The 24,087-nt window shown below is 43.2% G+C and overlaps 1 protein-coding gene across 1 annotated transcript; it reads left to right on the top strand.

Annotated features, from left to right (window-relative positions):
* Window positions 1-694: 694 nt before the first annotated feature.
* slc35f4 (solute carrier family 35 member F4) lies at window positions 695-22,380 on the top strand. The gene is made up of 7 exons (XM_069662095.1): window positions 695-923; window positions 17,971-18,271; window positions 18,573-18,792; window positions 18,885-19,010; window positions 19,118-19,310; window positions 20,478-20,567; window positions 21,121-22,380. Exons 1-7 carry the CDS (start codon window positions 695-697, stop codon window positions 21,360-21,362), a joined length of 1,401 nt encoding a protein of 466 aa, XP_069518196.1. The 3' UTR covers window positions 21,363-22,380.
* Window positions 22,381-24,087: the final 1,707 nt, after the last annotated feature.

Below are 24,087 nucleotides of genomic sequence, written 5' to 3'. Positions count from 1 at the left end.
CCGGTGGCATAGCCTTCGTGTGTGAATGTGATGACTGTTTGACAGTTGGGCACTTTACATAGCAGCCTCTGCCATCAGTGTGGGAATGTGTGTGAAAGGGTGAATATGACATGTAGTGTAAAAGCAGCTTTGAGTGGTCACAACACAAGAAAAGCGCTGTAAGTGCAGTCCACTGACATAAATAAGGCCAGTTTAAAATGTCACCTTTCAGTCTAAGCTGTAGCGGTTTTACTGGAGCATCACAGCGGCTCCCAATACAAGATGAAAAACATCAACAAAACAGAGACTGCAAATCACTGCATATTTTAGAGATGCCAGACGTGATTTCAAATGTCGTCAGGATTCGTGTTTTTAGGAACTTGTTGTCATGCAGGCGGTAATGAGTGTTGGCTCCTCTGCTCCTCTGCTGACTGCAGCCAAGTTCTCTCCTTCATCTAATTGAATTCAAAGCATGTGATAGTAGTGACACGCCCCCTAGTGTCTACTGCGTGCCAGCCTCCTGGAGTTTGATAACCTTGCTCTGCGTCCGGGAGCATCACTGAAGGAATGTGAATGTGGATTTGAATGTCCTCCTCCTCCTCCTCCACCACCTCCTCCTCTTGTTGCTAATTGTTGCTGCAGCCCCGGGGGTCTCTCGCATGTTGATCAGGGCTCACCCCCGCTCTCTTCTAATCTCTGTCCGCTCGGACCCACAATGACAAGCACGGAGAGTGTTGTGGAGAGTGGAGACCAGCCCTGCATCCGGCTCGAGCCCGTGAAGAGCACGCACTTACCGGGCAAGGCGACGCCGACCGGAGGCAGCTGCGCGGTGTTCACGGACAGCAGCCCCAAAGTGACGGCCAACGGGGTGCACGACATCGAGGACCGGATCCTGAGGATCACCGGATACTACGGCTACAACCCGGGCTACTCCAGTCACAGAAGTGAGTGAAAAGTGTACTGATTGGATCATGAGTGGATGCGACAATTTCACACCTTTGTAGCAGGCGTGACGCGTCAATTAAAGAGACAACATGTTTATGAGAGTGTTAGGATGTGTAACAAGAGATTTTGTACTGATAGGCTGCACAGAAACATGCAGTATGAGTGATGTGCGCAGGGATAGACCATGCAGGAATCTCCTGTCCATGCAAAGTAGTTACCTCTTAAATTAGACTGTTGCAAAATCTGCTAAACGGGTTTTAATTGAGGCTGTTATGAAGCAGCATGGTGTCAATCAACGCTAATATCAGCTGGGGGATGTGTGATGCTCTGGCACATCTCTCCTTGGGACACAACATAACAGAGAGAGAGAGACAGAGAGACTGTAATTACACAGCAAGGTGTCATGCACAAATGATGCTGCCATTCAGTTCCAAAGTAAACTGTTTAAACTGTCGGCCTGATGTCGCCCATGTTGGTGAACTCTGCAAACAATCACTTACATGGCGGCCTCAGATTGAATTCCAAATGTTTAATTACAACCATCAAGGCCCCCCCCCACATGACAAACACAGCAGCTCTTCCTGTGATGCATGTGCATATCACCAGCTATCTCCACAGTATAGCAGCGCCTCAGTTCTCCATAATGTCCATTTGTCACCGTGGTTTTGATAAGTGGAGCAATATAGAGTTCTGCTGACACAGAGACAACGGCTATGATTGGAGGAGGGAGCTGATGATGCACTTTGTTCTTTGGGTTGATCTTTAAAATGTGGCTCTGTTCAAGTATTGTCAGTGGGATTATAAGAGCAGAAAGAGAGCAGGCAGTGAAATGCTCTGCACGCAGCCAATTAGAGTGATTTTATAAATGGCTTTATGGTAATGAAACAAGGTGGGCAGAGCAGGATTTCAAAAGGTTTGTAAAGGTTCTTTATAAAACTGCCACTTTTCTTGAATAAATCTCCAGGGTCAGGTCTACATCACGAGTTTGTGTTCAAGTACATCACCCTAAAGAAATTGGACTTGTCACGTAAGCTCCCGAGCATCTCCCTCTGGCCGTTACGTAAAAGCTCGAGTACAAATTCATGACGTCTGGAGGACAGATGCACTCCAAATGTTACGACCGTCCTTCCCAAATCTACTACTCAACCCTTATACTCTGTGACATTATGCATTACTGTGACAAACTTGTTTCAAGTCTCAGAGGAAATGTGTGTACGCAGGGAGAAATCGGGAACGGTTCCAGAAGAGGCTCTTTCGGATGAACTGAGAGCACCTCCATGGATTTTTTAGATGGAGGCAGAGGAACAGGAAGTGGCTCGTCTCTCATTAAGTGCCTCCTGTTAATCAGCCGTGTCAGTTGAATGCAATCACAGGATTTTCACTTCGGAATATATCAGCTCGTCTAGATTAATCTAGTGAAAGAAAACATGATTAACGAAGGACACTCTGAAAGGCCTCTGAAAGCACAGCAACATTGCGTGACATGTTTAGGATTTTAGCTTTGTGCCTAACACCCAATGTCGTTTAACTTGTCTAAAACAGCCTTGAATTACATGTATGGGGGTTGTGCACTGAGGCTAAGTGCTAATCTAACAACGGTAGAGGACACTTGAAAACACAGCTACAGACTGAAATAGTATGAATCGGTTTCGTAGGCTCACTGACCCAGAATTCATTGCTCTTCATAGGTTAAAAATATCAGCTGGAAGTTAGAAGATTGAATAGCAGGATACACTTTGTGAATGTGAAGAGACACCCTAAATGTGCTTCAGCAGTTAGCTCAGTCAGACAACTCACGTTTGTGAAATGCTTATTGCAGCAGCAGAACATATCTGATGTTTGGCATCTAGGCTCAGACCTCATCACACCTCAGATTTATTTAGGAAGGAGATAATATTTTAAACCCTGCAGGTGTATGCTGGGGTGGTGGTGGGGCTGAAAGTATAAGCGCAATACTGGTGCAGGGTAGCGAAGGCAATGACAGAGCAGAGAGAGAGGCTGGATATCTTGCAGCTTAAAGTGTTAATCTCGAAGATCTCAGTTTCATTCTCTTTGACGGCACCTATGGCGATCCAGACAGTGTTGCATGTGTGATGTCCACGGTTGGCTCCGGTTGTAACTCTTGATTTTCCTCGCTGACGGTCGCTTTCCTTTTTAGACTGTTTGCCTTCATCTAAGCGTTGAATTTGTTTCTTCTTCTTTGGATTTTCACTTATTTTTGAAGTTGTATCTGTAGTCATCGATCTTTTCTTTGTTTGTTCAGCCATAGTAGATTACTGTTTACTCGCAACACTTGCAGAGACCTGAAAAGCAGCCGCTTAGCTCCGCCTACCCTCTCTGGCAGACCAACCACTGCTGTGTGATGGAAAACGTGTCACTAACTGGGCGCCGCTTGAGATTTGTTCTGCGAAACTTGCACCAGACACCCAGTCTGTAATACTGCAAATGCAAAGGCTTTCATCAGTGGGCCATAGGCTCAATCACCATTGTGTTACCTCATTCGGCAATAGATAGTGACTTAAAAGACATTTATTTAAATGAAAATCTTCAAGCGTTTCGAGTGTTTGTCAGGTGATTGTGGAGAATGATGCATGTCAAGTGTGAAATCATTGCAGCTCGAGTTGCCTGCCTACACTAGCTTTGATATGTATGATAGAAAAGTGAATATGTTTGATGTTTTGGATTCTAACACTTAATGGAAACCAACATTTTGTACAGAGGCAAACAGCTAATGAAGAGGCCAATTGAAGACACCATCACAAACTGAGATAGTATGAATCAATCTTTAAATGGTAAGCCTGCTGACACAGAATTCATCATAGTTCATTGATTTTTTTTCTAAAGTTTAACTGGGAGACGGAAGACTGAACTGCAAGATGGACTGAAAATTTCAGCATTGTCCTGAATGGCTGATCTTTTAAGACAATCATTTAAAAAAAAGACATCTCCACATCTCCAACTCTTTTAAATAACTGATTCATACTTTCAAGCAAAAATGGCAAAAGAAAATCATTGGCTCCCGTTTCTCAAATGTTGAGATCTGCTTTTTCTGTGATATATGTGATATTAAACTGACTATCTTTGGTGTTTCGACTGTTCCTCAGACTAAACAAACTTTAAATGCAGCACAAGATAATGGAGCAGATATTGTTATTTGTAGCTCTGGTCCCCTGCAAGCAGGCCTCAGTCTGTCCCGTCTCCTTGCTTTCTGTTCGCTGTAACTCGAGTGTAAAAGATGGGGTGTCGTCTGTGATGAGATTTCAGGTATAAGGAGCAGGTGTGGGTTGTAATAACATCCGTAGCACGCCTATAAAGCCGAGTGTCAGCGGGTGGAGCGGTTATTTGATTTGCGAGCCATTTCCCATTTCTCTGATGAAATATGCCATCTGTAGCCCTGCGTTTCTGCGTCTATCCATCAACTGATTATTGTGCATGCCAGAGTCAACAGAAGGTATTCCTCAGGGCAGCGTACTTGTCACCATATTTCTTGCTTGCACAGCTATTAAACATGCTGGTGCTGGTGCTGTCACTGCGAGGGAGTCTGACCGCACTGCTCGTATGCACAACAAATCCTTACTCATTTCTTCTTAGCAACAAGATTGTGAAAGGTTACTTGCTCATTCATTTCATTCATTTGTTGTGTTTTGTTTACACTTTTCCAAACTTTGAATCACGTGTCCCGCAATCTGTTGATTTTCCATAGAGAGTTGGACAAAGGAGCACATAAATAGAACAGTGGGCTCATCATGCCAAGCCTATGGGGTAATGATATATTTAGTAAGATTTCGATGCCAGCTTATTATTGCCACTTGCCATCTGTGTTGTGTTGGAAGATGCCTCAGAGGGGGATTTTGGACTACATTTGGTTTGGGCTGTAAAGCACACAGAACGGTTATGATATCATGTGTCGTGATGATAAAAGCCACTCTAAACAAGAAAGGTGCAAGTTTTCCTTTTGTTGTGTGAACTGCTTTGCTTACATGTTCAGTAAACTCAGATGGGTGTGAGTGTTAATAAGCAGGCAGAAGTTTTAATGAATACAGACCACCAGTTGAGTTCTTCCTGCAGACTAACATTTTTTATAATGTTGATGTTTAAAGTGTTTGCCTCTAAATCGAGTACACAGGGGAGTCTGTAAGGAGGTGCAGATAAGGGTGCTTTATTATTACAAATAAGGAATAAGTTAAACTGAAGCTGCTCACAGCCAGAAGGGTCCTGGTACGAATCCTGATTTGGTTGTAGGGGGCCTTTCTGTGTAGAGTTTGCATGTTCTCCCTGTGCATGCGTGGGTTATCTCCGGGTACTCCTGCCTCCTCCCACAGTCCAAAGACATGCCCGTCAGGTTCTTTGGTGATTCTGAAATCAACCGTAGGTCTGAATATGAGCGTAAAAGGTGTGTTTCAGCCCTGTGATTGACAGGTGAACAGTCCAGGGTGTACCCCGCCTCTCGCTCACTGACAACCGGGATAGGCTCCAGCTCCCCGCGACAGAAGGTTGGCGGTTGGATCCAAAGCTCCCTCAGTCTACATGTCGAAGTGTTCTGATTGACAGTTGGGCACTTTGTGTAGCAGCCTCTGCCATCAGTGTGTGAATGGGCGAATGTGACATGTAGTGTAAAAGCACTTTGATTGGTTGCAAGACTTGAAAAGTGCTGTATAAGTACAGTCCATTTACCATTTGAAACAGGGGCGTGACCACGGTTGTGGCCTGGGGTGGCATGGGCCCCCTGAATTCTGAATGGCTACCCCATAATATTAAACAATGGTAACCTGTCTGCCTGGTTGGAGGCAGAATATAAGTTCAAACCAACATATTTGTCTGTGTTGCAACAGGCTACTAGTGGCTTTGTGGCTTTCAATGTTGCACATCTTTGTCGGTACTTTAGTTAAAAATCACAGGTATGTAACATCTGCATGATACCTTAATACTCGTAGTTAAAGTAGATAAGATAAGTAGAGACAGAAGTGGTAGATACAGGATGTTTAGACGTGTGTGCACACTTCATGCCCCCCTTGTATAAGTTGGTGCCTCAGTTGGGCCATCCCAGTCAAAAGAGTCTGGACACGCTCCTGCTGAGGCAGATTCCAATATATTCAGCCAGAACAAACACTGAACCGTCCCTGTGTTTAATCTCCTTTAATCTTATTGTCACTGTGGTATTCAAGTGTAAAAACATTCTTTGACATGCAAAGCTTTTAGGCTTTAGCTGGTATGACTCTTGTGAAACAACAACTAAAAGATGCAAAGTTTCCACAAAGACCTGTGATTCTAAAATACCAAACACAAGTGTGAGGAGCTGCTGGTTCTCTAACAGCACACCTCAGGAGAAAAGAAACGGACTCTAAATCAGCAGAACAAACACATTTTCTTACAGCTCCCACTCGGCTCCTGCTGGAGCAGATAACAATGGCGAGTGCAGTAAATGCCTCCTCAGCATGTTCGCTGAAAACTATCACAATCATTTGCTGTATAATGTAGAAAAAGGCAGGTCTGTGGCGCTGGCACGCTCCCCGCCGGGTAAATAGGTACGCTGAAGGAGAAGTGACAGGGACTTGTAGTGGCAGTTCCTCTCAGCAATGCTCCTGTGTTTTCCACCGCGGGCATCACAGCAGGACGACAGCACACAAACATTCAGAGGAAACTATGGAGGAAATTTGAGTAAAGGTTTATCTCACGGCGGTGTGTTTTTATAGAGAGCGTTAGACTGCTATACAAAGAAAGCAGACATGACTGTTAGTCTATTCCTGCTTGTAGTGATTGTTTATGCGCTTTGTATTTTTGAAACCACCTCTGTGCGGTGTGAACAGCAGGTTAAACTCACTTTCCCCCCTCAAACATTCTGTATGTGCATGCACTTATTTTGGACCGTCCCGTTCCCATGCCTGCACACTCAGTGCTATTTATAACCAGCCTCGCATCGAATGGGATACGAGCTTTGCCTGAATGACTACTGGAGTGCTGCGAGACTCACATGGCTCCTGGGAATGAGCAAAAACCACCCTGCAAGTAATGGCTACAATATTCCTTTAAAGGAGGCAGAGAACCTCTGACCTGTACTCATGCGGCTGTGCTGCTGGTCAAATGTTAAAGCGAGTGTAGGAGGACTAAATATTTTGGCTGGCCCAAGCTGTTCACTTCACGGCTGAGATGTTTGTCCTGTGAAAAGTTTTATGTAATCCAATATAAGAATTACATCACAGAAGGGCACACCGTGTGAGAGGTTTGTAATGGCCTCTCCATCATGCTGAGTGTATCAACGGTCTTATCAGAAGCCTCACGCTGCCCTCTTGTGGTCTGTTAACTCCACAACAACAATGGAGTGATTGAAAATATACTAGTCTTATTATTACTATCTTGTATCGCTGATTAGATAAGCTTGAAAAGACTACATACACATTTTCTTACTATAGCTTATTGTGTCCGCAGAAGTCAAAATGTATCCATTTACCTGTAGTGTTATCAGGCTGTTCAGAGAGTGTGTTCCCATGTCCCCGAGGTTTCTGCTGCTACTGCAAATCAACAGAAAATGACGATAAGAGGAGTTATATTTATGGTGCTCAATTTGTAAAATTAAAATGTGATTTGAAGATGGAAGAGTGCTGTTGTCTGCGGTTCCTGGTACGAACCCTGGTTCGCACGTAGGGGGCCTTTCTGTCTGGAGTTTTGCATGTTCTCCCCGTGCATGTGTGGGTTCCCTCTGGGTACTTCCTCCCGCAGTCCAAAGACATGCTCGGTAGGTTCACTCTATAATGCCCACTGGTGTGAGTGTGAGCGTGGATGTTTACCTGTCTCTACGTGTCAGCCTTGTGATTGACGGGCGACCAATCCAGGGTGTACCCCGCCTCTCGCCCAATGACAGCTGGGATAGGCTCCAGCTCACCTGCGACCCTGAACAGGATAAGCCGTCAAGATAATGGATGGATGGATGGAGAAGGACGTAAGAAACATCTTGTATTTGATGAGTAGTTATCTTTGGTATTTAAACCTAAATTAAAGTACAGCATCATCTTCGAAAATTTCCTGCATTTTTACCTTAACAGTTTTATCAAAATAAAGTCGTGTTAAATCAAGCTACCACAAACTGACACAGATTGGGCCAGTTAGCTTTCCAGTATAGGAGAACTTCTTTGCCTACACTCTACAGTACAGTCATGTGACTGGGTACACATACACAAATAAATGCATTGTACTTCTATAGCGCTTTTCTAGACTTCTAACCACGCAACGTGCTTTTACACCACATGTCACATTCACACACTGATGGCAATGACCGAAGTGCCAATCTCCAATCAGGATCTATGCATTCACACACCGATGGCTATGCCTTCAGGAGCAATGTGGGGTTCAGTGTCTTGCCCAAGGACACTTCGACATGTAGACTGTAGCAGTCAGGGATCGAACCCCCAACCTTGCAATTGAGAGACGGCCGACTCTACCAACGAGCCACAGCTGCCGCGAAATTTCGTGAAATACACACCATGAGGCCCAACAGCAAATTGTAGGGCCAGCATGGGTATTTATTCACCTCACATACAGCACTACAACATATTAACAGTAGCACAGTGACATGAGTACATCAGGTCAACGGTTCTGTATCCTCTATATGGAAGAATCGCGCACCATTACTTGGAAAGACCTGACGTCCTGAGGCCCTAACAGGCTGATCAGGCTTTGCTCTTTCCATATAACTTCCCTTACACTGAAAATCCTCCACACAGAAGAAGTAGACCCCTCTGAAAACTGTCCACAGCGATGTCAGTGAATTCTCTAACATTGTTTCTGGAAGAGCCATCGGTGCGGAGTTTAAAAAAAGCATCTTTTCAGTGCTTTAAAAAACACAAATAATACGTAATTCCCTTTTGCTTGTGTTTACATAAGTGTTTACATAATAAGACATGGCTGGTGAAAGGTTTGGTGCATATCTTATTTAGGTACATCCATCATCATGTGCCTCGTATGCACCTGTAATGCAATCCATCACCACTAGGTGTCCTCGTCCTCAAATATTCTAACCACACGGAGTGACGTGGATGATATGGGGACACGTCTAACAGACAGAAGTTGATTCATGGGCCATATTTCAGAGCTAAAATAAGCTGCAGATGTCGCACACGTCTCAGTCTCTCACCTCTCCTCCTTCTATTGCTCCTGGTCCTCACTGAGATGTGATGAGTAACAGAGAGGGGCCAAACACAAAGGAGCCTGCACCAGAAAAACTGAGGAGCTTTGGTTCATCTAAATGACAAAAGAGCCTGAATCAGCTGAGTGCGTCAGTGTACCCGCGACCGTCTGTTGCTATGGAGGTGAAGAGACAGGATGTTGCACTATTTGGTGCTTTGATGTGGGATGGAATATTACCATTGTGTTATATACACTCAGCTTCCTGGATTATAGAGCGTCATGATGTATGGTGTTGAGAGGCACTGTTTCAAAATAAGGGTTAGTTTGAAGCTGTAGTTTGTGGTGCTGCTGAATTCAGGATGCTGATGCTGCCAGAAGAGACAGAAATCTGATATAAATCTGACTGTCTGTAACATGCTAAGCTAAAGATAGCTTCACCTACAGAAGAAAGAATATATATATAAAGGATATAGAAAGGAACAATCACTTTAAGTCCTTGAGCTAATATTTGAAATTGAACTGCGGCCTCCTGTAGCGCCCCGGCTCCAGGTTTTCCTCTTAATCTGATAGCGATTAGCATCCTGGGCTCTGCTTACTGGACGCTTTCTCTCTCCCCTCCCTGTCTAGCTGTTGGCTCCACTCATCAGCAGAGCTATTTTTAAGTTTAACCCTCCTCATCTCAGGGGGATCCATACACCCCCCCCACCACCACCACCACCCCCCAGCTCATCCCCTGCTTACACCTTGTTTCAGCCGTGCTTGCATCACACACTTAACGCACAAACATTTGAATAAAGCCTCGTCCTCCCAGCGTCATTCAGGCATTTGCATTAGTGTTGCAGCCTTTCTGTCCCACTGGGGAATCATGGGAAATAAGAGTGCTTCGACAGTCCTAACAAAAAAAATCATAACAGAGTGTTTCCTTTTCAAAGCATCTCCTCGATATTGCGTTCAAACAAACGTATTACCGTGGTGTTACTGGAACGTGGCCCTCCATCTCTTCTATTGCAACAAACGGCCAACAATAACTGTGCTGACTCTCTCAGCCTGAAGAATGCACAGAGAAGTGCTCTGATCTGCGATGCTGTCTGTAGGCGTGCCAGAGCCTTAGCTAATCAGCACAGGAGAGTAGAGACAGACAGTGAGGGAGTGATACTGATATAATGACTGAGATGCTGGAGCAAACAGGGCTGCGAAACCGCCTAAATTTGGTGTTTTACAAAGAAAAATCACCCCTGCACTTACTGTATTGCATGTTTATGCAGGTATCTCAAAGCAGTGTTTGTTGTGTTCCTGGCTTGCCTCGTATTGATCTCACAGTGAGAGGGTAAGCATAGCAAAGCACAGGTTATTTTAGGATTATATTTCAGGCTGCAGAGCCTCGTGTGTCTCACTGCATAAACAAGACACTGATATGTTGTTGATGTAAAAGCCCAAGCAATATTTTATTCCATTAATTCCTCACGTAGATGAACCGCAGCCGGGGGGATAGAGTGGCCGGAGATGGAAACTCACGCGGCCCAGGCTGACCCTCCTCATGGTGCTGATGAGAGGGTTTCCCTTGACTCTGCAACAGTGATGGAAAAAGTATTGAAACTTTATTCAATCAGTTTCATTACAATGTAAATATTTAATCTTACATTAACTGTAAACGCCCTGTGTGGAATTTTTTACTGTGATTAAAGTGAAGCAGCAGTAAAAAGTGCTTCCAGTAAGTGTTATGGGCTAAAGTAATGACGCATAGCCCTTGTTCAGGTCGAGCCCTGAACATGTCTCTGCATTAGCTGATTGGCATCGTCCATGTTTACAGCTGCCGGTGTGGCTATCAGCTAACTAGCGCTGCCAATCAAAGGCCCTGTTGGTCCCACCGACATAATGACAGCTCATGCCAAGGCTGTCTGATGCACCAGCTTTCCCACCAAGCAGGACAAACTTATGTTGTATTTTTGAGGCATTTTTAACTGAATTTATATTTGTGTGTGTGTTTATTAAAAAGGGATTTTTGGTCTCTAAATAGAATCCTGGTGCAGCTCAGATTTTTTACCGTGTCCCTCATAAAGCTGAGCTTTTTCCTCAAGATCTAACATTTGTTTTTGTTACCTACTGGAGGAATGATTTGTTGTTACATCTAGGGGAATTCATTAAAACATAGACTTGTGGCTTTAGGAGTTATTTCCTAGTCAAAAGGTTTCCAACACCCAAGAATGAATGCAGGCCTACCTGAACCCCGGTGAGTTTGACGTGTCTCCTGCAGGACCTCTTCACTCGAGCTGCAACTCCCCAAAATCAACATTAAAATTCAAAGTTATTAATATAGTAAGCAGTACTTTAAAGAGGGGGTGTTATACTGTGACATTTATATAATGTTACAATGTTGGATGTCCAGACTAAACGTGGGTGAAGTTTCAAATCTGTAGGTGAAAGTGTGTTGGAGTAATATCCAGGCTTCTCAGCTCAGTCTGCAGGCTGCTGTGAACGCCAGGTTTCACGCAGTTTTTTCTGCACGCTGCATTTTGTGATGTCACAAAGTGCAGTGTCAGCAGGCTTCAGAGAGCTGGCCAATCAGAAGAAAGCGGACTTGTAGGGTCGGGGGGTTTCTTAAAGGGACAGAGCTGACTGGATCGTTTTAGGCAGAGGCTGAATGAGGGCCTGCACAGAGCACCAGTGTGAGAAAATGAGGAGTTTTTTTTACTGTAAATGATGCTAAGCTACTCCACAGGTATGACAGAGTGAAATATGAAGCTTGAAATTAGCACAATATCCCCCTTTAATGTTGATTCAAATGCTACTCGGTTTAGCTACTGTTAGCCAGTTTTACTAAGTTATATAATCCAAGACGTTTGATGTGCATTATTCCCACTCCGTGCATCAGATGGACTTGTTGAGATCAACAGAGGCACAGTTTCCTCTGAAATGTGGAAGAGTTGTGCTGTTAAGTGTCACACAGTTTCATTTTTGCCATTTTTTAAGATTGAACCAAACATGTAAGACTCTCAAGTGTTTGTGTCACAGCTCAATTGATAAATGTTGCAGTGGTGAAAGCGACAGAAGAGAGCTCTACAATAATCCGACTCTCAAGGAGTAGTGAAGAGCAGGAGATGTGCCAGGAAGAGAGAGACAGTCATCGGAAGCCAGAGGACGAGAGTAGATAGAGAGAGACGGGGATGGATGGAGTGAGAGGAGCCCGGTCAGGTAGACAGGAGAGAGAGAGGAGGACGGAGAAAAGGAGGGGGGACAAGCTAACGCAGCATAATTAGCCCGGGCTGCTTGGTTACCTTCCAAACAAAGCTGCTGATTTGTGGAGCAAAAGAAGAGGAGGGGAGAAGCGACAGAGACAGAGAGAGGAGAGGAGAGGAGGAGGGGGAGGACAGAGAGAGATGAGGGGAGTGATTGCACCATGCCACACACACTTGAAGTTCAGTCTCCCTTGGAGACAGTGGCAGCTCCGGATCACGGCATGACAGTGCAACAGTAGAGTCTCCACTCCACTTCACTCTCTCTGAGATATTTCCACTGAGCTGTGTCACCATCCGGATCCGGCAGCAGCAGCAGCAGGAGCAGCGCGGGGCAGGAGAGGAACGGAGAGGCAGGACTGGAGTGCTGGAAGAGGAGAAGAGTTGACAGAGATCTGATAGGAGGAGGAGGAGGAGGAGGGGGGCAATCAAGAGCCTGAAGGAGAAGCGGAGGAGTCAGGAGGATGGACGGAGCGAGCAGGAGGAGCTGCTGAGCGTGCAGCACTTACACACTCACACACACACATACACACACTTCCCAGGGAAGGACAGTGTGTTGTGCCTTCAGTGGAGGATGAAGAAGCACTCAGCGCGAGTAGCTCCTCTCAGCTCCTACAGCACTCAGGTCCTGACCTGCCCCATCTCTGAAGGTAAACTGAGAGACGCAGAGAGGCCCGAGACGCCGTGTGTGTGTATTTTGTCTTTACATGTTAGCAGGAGCCGAGTTATTGGCAGCATTAGCTCAGATTAGCTGCTTACAACTTTGCAGTACTTTTATCTATTTATGGGACAGCTTTAATAGGAGTTGGCAAGATATTTCCCATGAGCCATCGCTTACACGCAAGTTTCAAAAGGAGAAAAATCTAATATTCCAGACCAGCTACTGCTCTTTTTGAGAGTTTTTCTATGGATGGTGTAAAATATACATCTCTATAATTTCAGTTTCCTGCTGGCAGAGTTAAGGCTAAATGTGTTGAAAGTAGGTGAAGCTGTCGCAGCAGCATATATTTGTGGCAAGGCAATGATGGGAAAAAAAGCAACAAATAGTCCCACATCCGTTGGTTGTCCTGTCGTTCATTCATTGCACTGAACCGCCAACTATTCGCTAAATGCCTTGAACTTCACCTAAACCCCTCCACCTTTTACTTTGCATGAGCGTTGCCGCTAATCATCTAAATGTTTGGCCTGTAGAAAGCCCGCCTGACAGTGCAGACATGTGTGCTCTTCACATTGGCTTCAGAAGGCGTCCGTCCATCAGTGTCACCGGCATGCAGCGTCAGAGTTGAGGATAAAACACAGGATGGATTGAAATGTGGGGTTCGAGCAGGAAAACTGCGTCACGCAGAGGATCAGCTCGGGAATGATCCTGTGCAGCACTGTGATTTATTTAATGAGTTGGCGTGATGCTAATGCTTTGAAATAATACTAGAATAAATGAGCGGGACCTTTGTAGGCTAGAGGTGAACGGGAACTTGTCTCAATTATAATTTCAATCACATAATTTGAGTCGATATTTAAAGGCTGTTCTTGGTGTTTTGATTTTGTGAAGAGTCCATATCTTGACATTGTGTCACCTGGTGCTTGATTAATATGTTTGCATACTTTAAGACGACGACTCTGCCTGAAATCAACCTTAAATAGTCCCTTCTTTACATTAGTGACGTATTTCACTGCAACACTGTGCGTACAGTCTGTGTTTTTCCGGGATTATTGTGTCCTTTGCAACTTTTAAGCAGCAATATTAGTCAGCAATAATACTGTCTGTTATGAGAATACAATCCTGGCCACGAGAGCTGCTTTTATGAGACAGGGGAATAGTAGAGTTATAATATTACTGCATCTTGGCACCGGATCAGCCTGTAGTGGCTTTTACCTGAGGACAGAAAAGCCCGTATCCAGCGCTAAAAGCTTTAGGTTTTTGTTGGTGCTATGAAACACGAACCATCCTGCTCGCTGGGTGAGGAGAAATATGTGATCTCAGTTTTCCAGTCAGCTAGCACTGAGCTCATTAGGGTGATTAGGAATCCTCGCTGTGACAGAACGTAATTAGACCGAATCCCTGGGTGATCGTGGAGAAAAGAGAGTGTATCGATGTTGAACAATTTGCTTTCACTTCATACTGTAGATCTGCTCCCTGCTGGGACGCACTGTAAGATGAAACGTTTTTAGAGAAAGTTTCTTCAGATGAAAGTTTGAGCTGAAAAAAGAACCAAGTTTGACTTGATTAATGCGGGCGTATCATCAGTGGTACACTGTTTGAAAGCTAGAGATGTTTTAGTTTTAATTTAAAGGTTTTCTGCGCTGTAGGGGAAACATTACAGCTCTGCAGTGTGGATGGACTTAAGGCCAGCGCTGCACTGGTGCAATGTTGGGAAGTAAATACTCGAGTACTGCACTTTTGTACAGTTTTAAGGTGCTCCTTTATATATTTACTCAAATACATTTGTGAGGGAAATATTGTTTTTCTTAATCTAGTACATTTCTCAGGCTGATAAAGTTTTCTGGTTACTTATAAGTTTAAGATTTCTACATAAAAAAAATGTTCTACTTTTATTCGAAAATGTTTTTATTTAAATAACTTGAGAGCCAAAGACGTAGAATATTTCTAATATTTTTAATAAGGAAAAGTCCAAAATATGAGAACAAATCATTGTAGCCGGAGTTTTTTCTCTCTCCACCTTCATTAATGCTATAATCCTTAAGATTTCTTATTCACCCGCTTGGAACCACAGGATTAAACTGCCTTGTGTATAAAGTTGTTTAACAAGCTCCCATAGGATCAGACACGAGAGCTAAATGCTACATATGCACTGATACATCCAAATTACACATCTAATGTCAAATATGATAACATAACTGTCAGAGGGGGCCAAGTACTTTTACTTTTGATGTTTTAAGTACATTTAGCTGATAATACTGCTGTGCTTTTACATCATTAACGATGGTTGTGTTGGTACTATTACTTATTTGAGGATCTGAATACTGATGTGACTCTTATCTGTGACTTTATATTTCTCCTACAGCCGTCACTTAGCTTTAATACTCTTACTGGGTGCCAATAGTGATCTCACGCATTCATAAGGCTTATAAAGTGAGTTTGGCGAGACTGTTGAGCTCTTTTCTTGATGAAAGAAGTGGCCCTCCTCATTTGTCTGAGAAGTTTGGTGGCAGCGATACAGACAACTTATATTCTTAGCACACATTGGTTAATTAATCAAAGTGCAGCACAGGCGTTGTCACCGGTTTCTGTTGGATGAAAGACAGCACTTGTAGGTACAATCCTCTTTCATTAGACCTGTCAGTGACGCTACTTGTACTTCCGTTGTTAGACTTCCTGGTGAGGTCTCGTAGCAGACAAACAAAAGAGCACAGATCAGAAGCAATAATGAGCACCCCTGAGATGCCCTGCTACTGTAGAGGGGAGATACTACGGGTTCAAGTGCTTTCAGGGCTCTAGTGTCAGTAGCCATGGTGGAAACAGCAGAGCCTCACGTGCTGAGGTAGCAAACATCCAGCACATGTCATCTTTTATTCCTGCCCTGGTGTAAATTGATCGCACTGTTGAAAGTAAAAGAACGGATCTGAGCTCTCTCCGGAAATGCGCACCCACACAGCACTTCACATATTACACAGCACAGTACAGGTCCAGAAGCCTTTTACTACCGCAGTCCATTAAGGCACAGGGCCAGATCCAGAATGCACCACTGGCATAAGATTAAACATAAGTCCCCTCTCTCCCCCTCCTTCTCTCGCTATCATATATTCCAGTGTATAATTTGTCCGGTGATAATATTTCCCAGTTACCCCATACAGTTTTTATATGTTCCAATGTATCTCAAAGGACACATTTCAAAGCAGGATTGTGCTAACAGACAACAGTGGCTGTCAAGGTTGACATGACTTTCTTGTGGAATGTCATGTGGTTAGGTTTACTCTTGCTTTCTAGGCGTCAGGTTTCTGTGCGCACCTGACTACAATGGGTGTACAGTACGTGCTGAAAGCTATTTATGACATGCACAGCCACAATGCTAACCAAACACATTTTTGACAAAGCCTAATGCATTATTGCCGTAACAGCAGGATTTGCAAACTGTGGTAGTGAGGTGGTACTAAGGGCGATTGATCAGTAAAAGCTTCTGTGCTGAAACCCAGCCAGGTAGACACAGGGTACATCTTACTGTATGATTTGTTATACTGAGCAAATGATGAATAATATGCAGTTTGGCTCGTACAAATAATTGAGGAACAAGGCTAAATGCTAACTTTGGCATGCTAATGATTATGCTAACAGGCTAATATTAAGCATGTGAAAAGGTTTACTTTGCTCACCATCTTAGACTGGCATAGTAACTTAGTGACTGTGATCATAATAACATGGTGTAACAATGCTAACATTTGACTATGCTAACAGTGACTATCTTACAAGCTTATGTTAATCAGATAAAATGTTAACCATGTTCGGCAACTTAGATAAGCATGATAGCATACTCACTGCAACCATGCTAACATGGTGTGATTATGCTAACACTGATCAGATACAATGTTTACCATACTCACGGCCTTAGCATAGGATAGCTGAAGAGAGATAGGAAATGTGGGGAGTGGAGAGTGGGCGATGACATGCACCAAATGACCAACAGACCCGGACTCAAACCTGCGATCAGTGCGTCGAGGACTGTAGCCTCTGTACATGGGGCACCTGCTCTACCAACTGAGCTAAACCAGCACCGACCATGCTAACATTTGATCATGCTAACATGCTTACAAGGTCAAAATCAGGCTGACCAGCTTCGATTAACATGTTAGTATAGTTACTGCAACCATGCTAACACAGTGTGATCATGCTAACCTTTGACTATGTTAACATTGACTGTGCTAACATTAACTATGCTTAACAAACTAATGTTAACAGATACAATATTTTATATGCTCACCAGCTAGATTTGCATGTTATCAGGCTAACAGCTGATAATTAGCACAAAACACAGCAAAGGGTGAGCGCAAAGGTGAAGCCAGTCAAATAACACTAACAATGGCACTCGATGGAAAATTACAGGATAATGAAAGTTAGAAGAATTCATAGAAATGTTGTCATATTGAGATGTTTCACTCACCACCACAATTGTGAACCTCATGGTGGCACGACAGGAGAAGGCAGGTGATACCGCCAGTAGGCTTCATTCGCTCAACTTCATGGGTATCCATTTGCCTGGGATGTGCGGATTGGTCTGCATTTCCAAGTGGTGATATCGGCATCATTAGGCAAGGCCAAAATGCCTCTGGACACTGCAGCCAATCAGACAAACGAAATTGGTTTTACTATGTAGCTAGTGCCATCATCCAATTCAAATGACCTCTAATTCAATTCGTAACGTGAACTGCAGAGTTTATTTAATACTGACACAAAAGTGGATTCAGTGGAACGTTCCACATCTTGGATGTTCATGAAGTACTTCAACTACACTTAAACCCACCCCATATTAGATAAACAGTTGGCCTGACCTGAATACAGCCAGATGACATCTGTCCGAATATCTTTAAATTGTCTGACAACCCATCCAGTAGTTGCCAAAAGTTTAACCACGGCTTTCTGTTCTTATTGGCCTTTAAACAGGAAGTAGAGCCCAAATGAAGAGACCCTGCAATGCATTCTGTGTTATTACTGATTTGATACTTTTATGTCTCCCATCAGGAGAGGACGGTTCAGAGTCTCACGCAGAGACACCCGGCAGCGAGACCAGCGAAGAGAGCCAATCCTTGCAGACATGTACCAACACAGCTCTGAAGGTGCTGGGTGGTCTGCTGATGGTGCTCTGTGTCTCCTCCTCCTGGGTGGGCACCACTCAGGTGGTTAAGCTGACCTTCCAGTCGTTCTCTTGTCCTTTCTTCATCTCCTGGTTCAGCAGCAACTGGACCATGCTCTTCTTCCCCATCTACTACTCCGGACATTTGGTTATCACACGGGAGAAGCAGACGCCCATACAGAAATTCAGGTAAACTGCGATCAAAATTATTTCTAAAATTCAAAATCTGTTGTTGTGCTAATTTTTAGCAAAAAAAAAAAGTCTTGTCTTTACGATTGCCTAGGTAGTCTTTTTGCAGTAAGCAGGGTACCATTTTGCATCTCTTGCACTCAACTGGAACACATTTTAATTCACCAGACTGTCCATGAGGAACAAGGGAACTAAGCAACCAACGTTTTAATGGTCCTCTTGACAGCAAGAGCGTGACCAAAGAAAAAACTGTTTCAAGAGAGGCTGACATGACTTTCCTGTTGTGGGTTTTCTCTAACAGGGAGTGCAGCAAGCTCTTTGGGGAGGATGGGATGACTCTCAAGCTTTTTGTAAAGAGGACAGCACCCTTCTCAATCCTGTGGACTCTGACCAACTACCTGTACCTCCTGGCCTTGAAGAAGCTGACCGCCACTGATGTCTCTGCCCTCTACTGTTGCCACAAGGCCTTCGTCTTTCTCCTGTCCTGGATTGTTCTCAAGGATCGCTTCATGGGTGTCCGGGTCTGTATGAAAACCCCAACAATAATAATAATACTTATGACTGTTTGCTTAATTATGAAGATTCCTAACAACACTGGTGGCTCTATCTGCAGATTGTGGCTGCCATAATGGCCATCACTGGTATTGTCATGATGGCGTATGCTGATGGATTCCATGGTGATTCCTTTGTGGGCGTGGCGTTGGCTGTGGGCTCAGCCTCCACGTCAGCCCTCTATAAGGTAATACTACCGAGGTGCACCATGACAGCTTTGTGTGATTCTCTTTGCATTGATTTCTATTACTTTTATTAATTGCCTGAGTTAATAATGATCTCCTTCACATCCAGGTTCTGTTTAAGATGTTCCTGGGCAGTGCCAACCTCGGAGAAGTGGCTCACTTCCTCTCCACCATGGGCTTCTTCAACCTCATCTTCATCTCCTGTGTGCCCCTTATCCTCTACTTCACCAAGGTAGAGCACTGGGGCTCGCTGTCTTCACTGCCCTGGGGATACTTGTGCGGACTGGCAGGACTGTGGCTGGGTGAGAGACTGATACTTATACATGAAGAATAAGGATCCTGTATTCCCACGAACAAAGCAGTTTTGACTCAGAGTCCAAGCTGACATTTAATTTCTTGTTTTGTCTAAAAAGGTTTGTTTTTTTATAGACTCAGTTCAGTTTACAATCCTAGAAATTTAAATTCTATTTCATAAATTATAGAAAACAAGTTTCATGACAATCCATCCAGTAGTTGTTCAAACTTTTATTGTGAATTTAACAAACATAAACCTCATGGTGGCTCTAGAGGAAAGCTCATGGCATCCCTAAAGTCAATTGGCTTCATCCAATGGGCAACATGAATGTCTCTACAATACTTTATGGCAATCTATCCAGCAGTTGCAGAGATATTTCAGGGGTTATTCACGTATTTCTAAAACTTAAACATATTTTGGTCTAAGTGACTGTTGATAATAAATGTTTTGAAATTGCTTTAGCAGATTGCGATGTGGCTTCAATGGCTGCAATCTAATCCTTGCAGGCAACTGTTTCCCATCGAAGTACATCCAATAAATGCACTTGTTTTTGCCTCTGACAGTTCAGATTGTTATTCTTATTATATTGTACAGGAGAGTTGTTTCAGGAGGACAACGATGGAAAAGTGAGTCAGAGTTGGAGAGAGAAATTTATTGTGTTGGAGCACATAAAACATAGTGTGGGCTTTCATACGTTTAGAATAACAATCTGAGCCTGTCAGTGGCAAAAACAAGCCCTGTTAGTGGACATATTTTGATGCAGTGCAGTTGCCTTCAAGTATAAAGTTGCAGCAATGTAGCTCCTTTTGTGGCCGCTGGCTGTGGCCGTCTATTGGGGCAATTTCAAGTCTTTTTATACTTGTAACTCGTTAAGACCTTAAATTTTGTTATAAAAAAATAAGGCCCAAATACTTGACTTCTCCTTTAAGTCATCATTAAAGGGGTGGACAGATAATACACTGACTGGCCTCGCCATCCATAGAGCCATGCTGCTGGCACGGCTGTATACCAGGAAATACTCACCTTTAAGAAGCTGGCTAACATTTCAAATTTTTTACTGAGAAAAATCATTTCAATTATTTATTGTTGCCAATTTGGCCAAATCTTTTAATCGTTTAATCAATTACTTGACTAATTGTTCCAGCTGTCTTAACCTCATTCATGTCTTTTACAGTGTTCAACATCCTGGTCCATGTTGGTGTCGTGCTGACATACCCAATCCTCATCTCCATAGGGACACTGCTCAGTGTGCCAGGCAATGCAGGTATGGTTTTATTATGTGATTTACCTATTACCGCTAATCCACTAATTGTTATTCCTTGATTATTATGCAGTAAAGTAATATGTTTGTGAAAATGTGAGTAAATGACCACACACACTGTGGCTTTTTCTTGAGAGGTCAGCACTTAGGGCCACTGTAGCAAACAGATTACACAGCAAGTCTGCCTCTCTCGTCCTGGAAACCCAATCATCAATGTGCCTAAACTCTTCTCTCGCTGAGGGAGGATCAGGTTGCCAAGGCGACACTAAATGCCTGCAGACGAGTTATTTCTTTAACCACCATGGACTGTATGAAGGTCAGTGGGTTACCGCAACTTGTCCCCGGGCTCAAGACCGCAAAGACACAAGAGGATAAAGTGGATCGCTTGTGCTGATTATAAGCCGTATTTGCTTCACTCATCCGCTACAGCCTCAGCGTCCTGTGGTTTATCTTACTTTATGTAATTAATCTCAGTTTGTTTTTCTTTCTCCCCCACCTTCCCTCCCTGTCCTGCTCCCTCTTTTGTTCCTCTCTGTCTTTCTCTCACCTGCTGCAGCCGTAGATGTTTTGAAACATGAGGTGATCTTCAGCGTGGTGCGTCTGGCAGCCACCTGCATCATCTGCCTGGGCTTCCTGCTGCTGCTGCTGCCAGAGGAGTGGGACTCGGTCACGCTGCGTTTCCTGGCCACCATCGCAGACAAGAAGTCAGAGGACCACGGGGAGGAGCTCACAGAGTCCAGCGTCCACACTCGAAGCCGCAGTCGAGCCAACGGCGCTGTCTCCATTCCCTTGGCATGACGCGGCCGAGCTGGAAGCCTCTGTTAACTTCTTGAAGCCCTGTCTGCTCATGTTCCTCTGTCGCCCGAAGAGGTGTGGATCTTCTGACCACATGGGCTGTCCATCAGGAAGGCAGGAAGCATCGTCTGAACTTTATCCAACTTCACTCTGGAGATGCATCTCTGTCTCTGCCACTTCACTGCAGGAGGGGAAGACGAGAACATTAATGGACCTTTCTAACTAAAAGGGTGGAAAGTGTTAATTACTTTCTTGAAATACTTGCCACGCGCAGTCCTGATCCTCGCACGCACCCGAACCAAGAGCTGACTGACCTCCCCTGACCTGCTCTGCAGACTGTATTCTGTGAATATAACTATTGAAAGGGCCACTTTGGCTCAATCTTATATGTATTTATGATATTTATTTAGAGCTGTATCAATAAGAGTATCAATTTTAAGTCTTATTGAATAATATTATATACAAGAATGGCAATTAAACTATGCGTAATGTACAGGCCCTTTTGGTTTTATAATAAAAGACTTAAAAACCACATTCACAGCTGTGTTTAACTTATTATAACAGGACAACAACTATGTGTTTAAGTTATTCAACAATATTTCGGTGAATTTGTCCATATTTTTACGTTATTCTTGCCAAAATCAGCATCAACACTGATGCATACATTACTGACTGCTGGCAAAGCCTCAAAGTTTCTTTGCATTAAAACAGTCGCATTCTGTCAGAGCTATAGCGGCTGTGTGGTCATGTCCTTGGTGGTTTTAGCAATACTGGAGAATTTGAGAGGAACATTACATAATAACAAATAGCCACAAACAACTTTGACAGGAAAAAAACTGAAAGGAAACCTCAAGAAAAGCCACAGAAAAGGGATCCTTCCTAAAGGAAAGATGGACACCCAAGCAGGTCTTATGCATGAGGTGAAAGAAGTAGCTGTAATTTGATCACGACATTAAACAGAAAAGAATGCCAAATTAAATTGATAAGGAACACAACATATACATTGAAATTAAGGTTTAAGTTAAGGCTTTACTAACCTTTATATATATTTTACAACTATAAGTATTATTATTATTATTATTATCAGTATTGCTATGCTTGATATCTTGATCTTTTACTACTACGGCCAGTAAAAGATGAAAAAGTAAAGGTGTTTATAGATAATAAAATATTACTTTCATCATCATCAATGTTGTCTAGTATTTATTATGGTTCCAATTTATTCCCACTTCAACATGTAAAACTGCCAAATATAAGTCTAATGTTATTTATTTATTTTGATGATATTAAGATTAGGGTGATATTGCCTAACAATGTGAGAGCAGGCCTATAAGAACATATAAAAACCGTTAGTTTAATTATATACAAAGGCTACTTGTATCATGGCCAACAAGAGTGTGATTCATACTATATTAGTAATCTGTCAAGTGCATTGCATTGATTGAGCAGCAATGACTTTGCACATTTCTCCTTGCTATAATATATGCAATGCTTTTCTGTGCCGCACTTAGCTGTCACTTACTGGCATACATACACGCACACTGAGGAAGATTGAGAATGATTTTTATTTTCTATAATTGATCCTCTTTCACACAATCTGTGGTAATAAAATGCATGACTACATGACTGCCAATGGAAAAAGCCCATAGGACACCTTTTGATTCTGTCATGTGATAGGCGCTTGTCAAAATGACTCTCTAGTGTCGCATAACATGGTAGTGAAATTACATTTGATTACAAATGGTGCAACTGAGTCGATGAGAGTGTCTGCTCATTTGCAGTGTCTTTCTGCATCACTTTATCACATATATGCACACACAGTCCCAGTAGTGAAACTCTGCAGAGCTGTTATAGTTGCAGTCAGTGAGAGAGCTGAGACCTCTAATGGAGCATCTGCTGAGGTGACAATTTCAGCTAAACAACTGCAGTGGCATTTTAACATATTAAAATAAATGAGCCAGAAGAAGCTGAGGTAGTGTGTAATGCTGAAACTCCATGATATAGAAGTTATGCTGCCAAACCCCGGACTGATAAGAGCCTACTGCAAGACTGGTGCCTTTTATAGCGGAAAGAAAACTACAGCTTTAGCCAAAATAAGTAAATAAGATGTGCGTACACATTCTTATAGGTAAGCTCTCTTAGATAAGGGGTAGAGAGAATACAAGCAAAATGTGAAAAAGGAGAAATTACAAGAAATTACAAAACATGGCTGCTAGGCCTGGTCATGTTACAGCTTTGATGCTAATCTGCATCATTTGCTAAAAAGGGCCAGCCATCAGCTCTTTTAAAAGTAACATGAGAAAACGAATAGTGCTCTAAAGAGGCCAAAACACTCACCAAACTGCAGACGTATGTTTGGAAAAAGATAAATAATTCAAATAATAAGACAGCCCCGCAAGCTGTTTTGTAAGGTACAAAATGTTCAGGCCGGCATGCTCAAAAGCTCATAATGCTAGCATGATGATTGTTAGCTAGTAGCCTACAATGTTTACTACCTACAGTAAGTTTAGCATGTTAGCTTGAAATAACTTTAGAAATAGTTAAAAACCGGTAACGATTTCTCAGAATTAAGGCTAGAAAATCAAATGGCTTGTTTCATAAACCCAAAGTTATTCACTTCACTTTTTTTACTACATGCTAGCCAAGCCATATGCTAGCAGCTCTGTGACGATGTGTACTTAGCTTACATACAGCAGGGATTTGAGCTAAATGCTCCTATTAACTTATA

This window comes from Semicossyphus pulcher, unplaced genomic scaffold (genome assembly GCF_022749685.1).
Source record: "Semicossyphus pulcher isolate SPU_LCO1_2020_fin unplaced genomic scaffold, fSemPul1.0.p SCAF_14, whole genome shotgun sequence".
Classification (NCBI taxonomy): Eukaryota; Metazoa; Chordata; class Actinopteri; order Labriformes; family Labridae; genus Semicossyphus; species Semicossyphus pulcher.
This window is presented reverse-complemented; position numbering and strand designations above follow the sequence as displayed.

Excerpts from the sequence above, each read along its gene's own strand:
- slc35f4 (XM_069662095.1), top strand. The coding sequence starts at position 695 with ATGACAAGCACGGAGAGTGTTGTGGAGAGTGGAGACCAGCCCTGCATC. Across the intron at positions 18,793-18,884 it reads ATCGCTTCATGGGTGTCCGG|ATTGTGGCTGCCATAATGGC; the intron begins GTCTGTATGAAA and ends CTCTATCTGCAG. Across the intron at positions 20,568-21,120 it reads CAGTGTGCCAGGCAATGCAG|CCGTAGATGTTTTGAAACAT; the intron begins GTATGGTTTTAT and ends CACCTGCTGCAG.